The following is an 8128-nucleotide window of genomic DNA, read 5'->3' on the forward strand; positions in this document are numbered from 1 at the left end:
GGAGGAGGCGGAGGAGGAGGAGGAAGAGGAAGAAGAAGAAGAAGAAGAAGAAGAATGAGGAGGAGGAGGAGGAGAAGGTGAAGAAAAGGAAGAAGGAGAAGAAGAAGAAGATTATGATGATGATGACGATGATGAAGGGAAAATACTCAAGATTAATGCCTATCTACTGCACGAGGGCCATTGAGGTAGACGGTCAGTTCTGGTTATATTCCAGGCTTTCCCTAGAAGTCGACCCACAGTAGTGAATGTTATGGAAAAGAGAAATATTAAAGTGTAAGAGAACCATCATCATCATCACCATCATCATCATCAGCGGCAGCAGACTTCATTACACACACACACACACACACACACACACACACACTCTCTCTCTCTCTCTCTCTCATCCTGTCCACCCTGTCCACTTGACATTCATTATCTCACATGTATTAATCACCGTACCATTTCCACTGCTTTCATCCTCGGAGATGCTGGAAAAGGACGCCTTCACGTGGTGGCACCTACATTAACTTGGTAATGGAGCTTCCAGGTTATGCGAACGTCCTTCAATGACTTCTTATCCTCTGAAAGGAGGCTGGTGAGATGCAGAAGGACAGTTTCAGCCTTCAGTCCACCGGTCTCCTCCTACTACTTATACAACTACTACTACTAAACTACTGCTACTACTACTGCTACTACTACTACTACTACTATTATTATTATTATTGCTATTACTATTACTATTATTATTATTATTATTATTATTATTACTGTTACTGATGCTACTATTACTACGACTATTATCACTACTACTGCTACTACTACTCACTCTCGGCTTTTCGTTTTCAGCCATACCAATAAATACCTCACATCCACACGCAGTATATGAGAGAGGTCAGTAACAAGAGCTCAAACAGTCCTCTTATCGCCTCTGTACTTGGTTTCCTGTTTCTTATCAAAGCCTGGATAACGCCAGACCTTCTGCTTCTCGCCTCCTGTTCACACTTCACCCTAGTCTCTGTCACTACATTAATTCACGGCCAGGGTCATAAGATGAGAAGATTGCCTAATTTTTCACCACTTCTACCGCACACCACATTCTGATAGGTCACCATCCTTAACTGAGATTAGGTATAGTCTCTCTCTCTCTCTCTCTCTCTCTCTCTCTCTCTTTGTGTGTGTGTGTGTGTGTGTAGCCAGCTGATATCGTTCTTTCACCTCCGATAACCACTATCCCCTTCCTTTCCATCTGCTGCCTTCTATAACCCTCTCCACACATCTTCCAGGTACGCAAACCAAGCCCTGTGCCACGCTAACAAGACCTTCAAGATCGTGCCTACATTTAGCGAGTTCGTGCGCTTTCTGTTGACCACTGAGCCTCGCCACTACGACCCCCACTAGCGACCTATCCACCTCCTCTGCTACCTCTGTCATGTCAACCACACCTCTGTCGTTCATATGAAACGTTTGGCGAGGATCTGGGCTACATATTGAACATGTTACAAACGATACATGAACAGGAAAGCACAAAAGCTAGAGAACAATCAAAGGAGTACCCAATGAAATGAGCCATACATCATTCCCCTCATCTTTCAAGCCTTCGAATTTCCTGGCTCCGCCTGATAGGGCACACGATCTTCAGAAAAAAATATATTACAACGCCTGTGAGACAAAGCCCATTCCAATGATTGCCATGTTAGTAGTAGTAATTGCAACAGCAGGCTCAATTGAATGTGAATCCAGTGTGGTGCATGCCGAAGCTACTATTCTGCAGTTCACCATCATCCCCTTGAGGGATAGGGAGGGAAATGAGGGATGCTTGTATGATCAGGCAGCACAACCACTTGGTCATATCGGTGCCATCACGTGAGGTGGACTGTCCGTCTCCAGCATCAGGGCCATATTAAAAAGGGAATTCAGTCCTTGCTAGTTGAATCTCCATATATATAATTCATCCATCAGTTTCTATCCTTCGTCTTCCATGCGTCCTCTTGCCCCTAGGCTTATGCATATACACTCTTTTCACCACTCTGTTCTTATCCACTCTGTCTTTGTGACCATACCGTCCAACCACGCTTCCTTCTCCTCTTTAATTAATATACAGTACTTCCTCGCTCCGTATCTTCTCACTATCAATTACCTTATCCAACATACACAACTCATATGCAGTACATTCCATAACAACCTTATTTTCTCTGCATATGACTTTTGATACTTATGTCGTTATAATGGCTTACGTCCATTCGTTAATGTGGACATGGAGGGATAAACTTCGTAAATTTTTGGGTCAAGATGGAATCTGGTAAATGCCACAAGGTCAAAATGGAGAATGCTGGCAGAGGCTTTTGTATTACTGCAGTGTGAGCCAACGTAAGCTGATGATGATCATAAAAGTGATAAGGATGAGGATGGTGATGATGGTGGTGGTGGTGATTATGATGAACGTTATCAGGCTGAAATAACCTCGGAGCCGATCGGTTCGTGAGTTTCAGGACATTTTCATAGCATTTTCTACTGTAAACGAAATATATATATATATATATATATATATATATATATATATATATATATATGAATGAACACAAATATTACGGTGTCTATATTCCCAGGTAGTGGCTAGATTTCAAAGTATCACCAGTCTATCAAGCGTCCATCTCACATTCACAAGACACACTCATCCATTATCCATTTTACATCCAATCGACGTTCATCTCATATCCACACAACATCTGTCCCATTTTTAAGCACAATAATAATCACATCTTATCCGCCGAACGTCTTCCTTGCATTTACTCGACATCCATTTCTCATCCACATATCAATCTAACATCCGCATAACATCCAACTAACACAACACAGCACTCATATCAACATACTGTCCATTTCGCATCCACATAACATTTATTTCACATCCACATAACGTCCATCTCACACCCACGTAACGTCCATCTCACATCCACACAACTTCTGCTATCAGGATCGCTTGTCATCCCTCCGTCTAGCTTCAAAAATCATTACACACTTTACTTTCTCGTCTCACAGCGCTCGGGGTGTTTGCCTACTCCCCTCCCTAATCAGGCTTTCGTTATCCATTTTTTTTTTCCACGGCAATTCTGCTTTTAGTTTTTTACTTTCAAGATTCCCTGCTATCCCTGCGCCAAAGCCCCTGACCCACTGCGACCTTCCTTGCAGCACTACCATATTCCTCTCCCATGCAGTATATCTCCCACATTTTCCATAGCATCTCTGTTTCAGCTCTGCTTTTGATATAACCTAAAGTATAATTTAAATGATTGCTACGAGTATATCAGTGCTTTCACAATGGAACGAAGCAGAAGCTGAAAATACAAAACTTATTAACGAGTAATTTCTGTGTTTGAAGTGGCAACCTCCCCGCCACGCGAATCCCGTTCCTACCTGAAGGTTGAGGAACCGGTGTGATCCGGACAGTGTATCACCTGGACGTAAGCTTATAAGAAAACTAAAGATTAAATCCCTGTCGTAGCTAAGACCACTTTTTTTGTAGAAAGATTTAGGAGAGTGCCTAATCATCTCACGTCCTTGATTACAAGATCCCTGTCATAGTTAACTTTTTTTTTTTTTAAAGAAAAGGTAAAGAAAAGATAAAGAAGAGTGTCCTTATGTCTCTTGTTCCTTCTTAAACAAATCTTTTTATTAATAGGAATGAATAATATATTTGTTTGTGAATAGCAGCCCATGGCTCAGATTTGCAGACAAATATCTATTCCCTTTCGTAACCAAGATCTGTGAGGAAAACACTTTCACTCGACTAAACCTCTCATGCATGTGTTGCAACCTTCCGGAAGCAAAAACTCAGTATTTATATATAATTCATGCAGTTGCACTAGATGTAGGAACACTTGAGCTGCCCAGTACTTAGTTACTTACCCAACCATAATTGCTATGACTGGGCAGGTAATTACATTCCATAGTTGGTGGGTGATTGGTAGCCATGCAAATAGTCTCTATTTAGCAGCCATTCAGCTACAAATATACTGAATCAAAGTCCAGCATGAGAATCAAACACACGTAGGCTACAATTTGTCATGCACCTTCCTACCCACGTAGGCTATTTACTTTGCATCGAGTAGGTCTGAATGGAGAGTGGTGAGGATTGTGATTTTTCTATCCTCTTGAAATAAATAAAAATACAAACAAATAAACAAGTAAATGGATAAATAACAACTATGCTGATTGACCTCAGATCAGCGTCTCGTGCCCTTCCCATGGCCTGGTATAGGTGTGCAGGCTCCTGTGGGTGTGTGGGGTGTTAGAGATATGAAGAAGAGGGGTAAGAGAATGGAACCAGTAAAAATAATAGAGGGATGAAAGGATTATGTAATGGCGTTGTCACCGTTGTATGAGACTAAACTATTTAACCGCAACTCTAAGCTTACGACACGTTTCATGGTATTGTGTGTGTGTGTGTGTGTGTGTGTGTGTGTGTGTGTGTGTGTGTGTGTGTGTGTCTCATATATACAGGTATATAGGCTATATCAATCTATCTATCTATCAATCTACACTATCTATCTATCAATCTATACTGGTGATGATCTAAAACAGGAAAAAGAAACATCATTCTTGATTCTGGTCCATTCTTTTAATTTGTAAGTACAGTGAAAATGCTGTAGTAAGCACGGAGTGGTAAAGAACAGTAACCACACTCTCTAAGGAGATCAAGCATCGATAGTTTTGGATATATTCCGTGTTCACCTTTCCATGGCAGAATCATTTATGGAGTAAAGAAAGAAAAACGATAAAAATGAAACGTAGTTTGTGAAGGGACTACTGTAGTGCCATTTCCATCAGGGCAGGATACAGCGAGAACGAGGTACTGAAACCTCATCCAGATCAACCAAGCAGAAAGGATTGTGGGTTTCTTGCTTTTGTGTTTTCCTGTCCTTGTGTCTGGATCCTGCCTATTCCATATGTGGTGGGAAATACGATGATGATGGTGATGATGACAATAATAGCTTGTAAGGCTAGACGGTCACCAAGGAAATAATGTCCCTCCACCTTTCCTCCCTCAGTCGGGCCTCAACTTCTTCGTCGTCCTCATCTTCGTCGTCGTCGCCAGAAGTGGGAGGGGAGAAATCTGGAACAATATCTTTGACGAGGCCCCTAAAGTGGGTGCCAACCACGTCCCTCCGTCGCCGCGCCGTCCTCCCCTCCACGTACCCTCGCCACACACGCAGGCCTCGACGGAGCAGAGTTCTGGTGAGAAAGAAAGAGAGAGAGACTTTATCCTTTTTCTTACCACATTCTGTATTATGGTATCGAGTGTTATCTATAGTCCTACATATTCTAGTACTACATTCTGTATTACACTCATATCACGTGCTTTCTTGACTTCCACTTATCAACCTCGCTAAATATTTCCCAATCCCGCTTATCTCTCACCCCCCTCTTGTCCCAGTCATTCCTGCTCATCTATATCTCTCTCATCCTTCCAACCCACTCATTTCCATACCACGTCACTCACCTTCCTCTCACTCCACTCGTCTTCTCATTAGTATAATCCCACTCGCATCCCTATCATCCATCGTACCCCACTCACATCCCTGTCATTCATCCTACCTCACTCGCATCCCTCTCGCCCCTCATTTCTGGTAAACTGGTGGGCCATTTGTGCAAGAGTTCGTCGCTGCATGAGTAAGTTCAGTGCTTTCTCACCACACTCATTCCCTTTCATCCCCCTCAGTTTCGTTCCTTTCATTACCTCCCTCTCAAACCATCTCACCACACTCGCTCCCTATCATTCCGGTCACCATTTTTCTCTCACTCATTCCAGCCCATTCACATACTCATACCCCACTCACCTTCATCTCACCCCGCTCACCTCCCTCTCACCCAACCCACCTACCTGTGATAAAAATGCGAGGCCTTCTGTGCATCGGCTCGTCGTTGCATGAGTGAATCCAGCACCACCCTCCGCCACCCCCACAGGCACCGACGCAGGAGGCACTGGCGGTGGTGCTCTGTCGCCATGGATACCCTCGCCCGCCCTGCTGCCACTTCCTGTTCCCGTGAAGAGAATATGATGCTAGTCACAAACTAATGCTATGGGAGTTTTACAGAGCCGTAGTTTTGCCTGTTCCTGGCTCTGGGCTACAGGAAGTAAGTTGCAAAAAGACGAAAATCTGGTCCAGGTTAAGGTGAAAGTACCATACCAAGCATAACTGAATGAGAGTGAATACTGAAGTGTCAAAGGTATGAAAAGCAACACGATTTGTAATATACTTTAACCTTTATGATGACTTATTTACCGTAAAAAAATTGGTCGTGACCTTCATAAATCTAACCCATAGAGTCTTATCGATTACCCTTGGAGTCTGAGGACGTATTTTCCGTTCTCTTCTTGCTATCTCCAGACGATTAAATTTACCTCAGGGTACAATTTTCGGACTCTAGGAGTTGGGGGGTTACATACAGACTTCATTTATTCTCTCACATTAGGTGCTCCCTAAAACTGAAGAAACTCGTCTGTAGGTAGCAATATTAACACGAAGAGAATACGATTCTTGGCAGAGAAGAAAAGGAGCTTGTACCCAAGGCTTCCCTTTTCCTTATATACATATATTTTTTTAAGAGATAACAAAAGAGTTCTTTAACAAATATTAACACTGGAGCTTGTAATGATGATGATGGTGATGAATATCCTCCTCTTCCTCCTCCTCCTCCTTATCGCTATATAATATTATTATTGACGGTGGCAGTAGTAGCACTAGCAGTAGTAACAGTTGTTATAGTAATGATGGTTGCTGCAGTTTTAATATCTGCACATAAAAAGGTGTGATGATGCTAAAGTTTTGATGTGAAAGGGGATGCTTTATCAAGAATTGGACGTTCAGTTATGGATAAAGACAAACATTAGTGCACTCAACCAATCCCGGACGCGACATTTTGAGTGTTGTCTTACCTCCCTCCAGACCATGAAGTACTTGTGAAGGAGACCAATGTTGTGGAAACCATCGGCCATCTTTTCCTTCCAGCGCTGTTCCTGGTCTCTGTTGATGACGAGCTTGGAAAACGCCTTCTGCATAATCCTCTGGCGGTAGTGGTCTCTGGCTTTGCTGTTGTTTTCTCTGCTGATTTCTGCCATCCTCTTGAACCTCTGAAAATATCGCTGCAGCAGCTTATTCCTGCGGAAGTCGTCGGCTAATTTGTTGTTTTTGGCCTGTCTTGCTTCCTGCTTTCGCCATCGTTCTTCCTTCAACAGTCTCAGTTCGTGGGCCTCTCGGATCTCCCTTAGCTTTGCTCCATGTCTTCTCTTCAAGTCTTCACAGAGCCTCTTTTCTTCCTCCAGTTTGCGCTTTGCTTCTTCCAGCTTCCTTGTTTTCATGGCCTGGTCTATTTCTTTCCGCTTGGCTTTCCGCTGCATGGCCCTCACCAGAATGCTAGAGAGCGTGTCGTCGTTTTCTTCCTGACTTCCGTTTTCCGCAGTCTCACCTCTGATATAATTGTAGGTTTCGTAATTTCTCTCCTTAACGACGTAGGATCTTTTTTTCTTTCTATCTGCTGCCTCATGCCCTTCCTTGACCCTCCGTAGTAGCTGTTTTTGCAGGAAATCTCTGACGTGTGAGGGATGCAGGCGTGAGTCTTCGGCCATGCGAGTGTCCGTAGTCCAGGGATTCATCGTAATTATCAGAGAAACTGCCTGCTCTATCCCCACAGGAAGGTGACGTCTTGTATTTTACTCTTGCTACCGTCGGACTGTAATTCAGACCAGGGTGAAACTTGTAGTGAAAGGGTTGAAGTACTTGACTTGTGTCACAGTTGTTACAGCCTACAATTAGGCTTCGTTATTATTATCAGACGTCACAGTCTCAGCATTGCTCTATTATGAAGTTCAACAGTTAACAGGAAAATATAGATCGTTGGTAATGGAATGGCACAAAGCAGACGAATTTCCCTGTCTCTTTCAGATATTCACAGCATGGAAACAGTACTGTCAACTGACATCAAAAGGATTTTCTTATGCCTACTAATATGATCACTAAGAAAAAAGATTTCGACTAGTTTCATACCATAATTACATCTGCATATCAATGATGTGTACTGTCTATAGCTTGTCGATATAACCAGTAAAGTCTTTGTGCCTGAATACGTGAGCGAAGCTACTATACTG

At 42.9% G+C, this 8128-nt stretch overlaps 1 protein-coding gene across 1 annotated transcript; it reads right to left on the bottom strand.

Moving 5' to 3' along the window:
- Positions 1 to 4694: 4694 nt before the first annotated feature.
- Positions 4695 to 7643, bottom strand: LOC145412520 (uncharacterized). The gene is made up of 3 exons (XM_080282414.1): positions 6920 to 7643; positions 5864 to 6018; positions 4695 to 5214 (listed from the first exon to the last, which is right to left on the bottom strand). Exons 1-3 carry the CDS (start codon positions 7634 to 7636, stop codon positions 4983 to 4985), a joined length of 1104 nt encoding a protein of 367 aa, XP_080138540.1. The 5' UTR covers positions 7637 to 7643; the 3' UTR covers positions 4695 to 4982.
- Between the last annotated feature and the right edge of the window lie 485 nt (positions 7644 to 8128).

This window comes from Coenobita brevimanus, chromosome 93 (genome assembly GCF_032717465.1).
Source record: "Coenobita brevimanus isolate Jiangsu-jjx chromosome 93, ASM3271746v2, whole genome shotgun sequence".
NCBI lineage: Eukaryota > Metazoa > Arthropoda > Malacostraca > Decapoda > Coenobitidae > Coenobita > Coenobita brevimanus.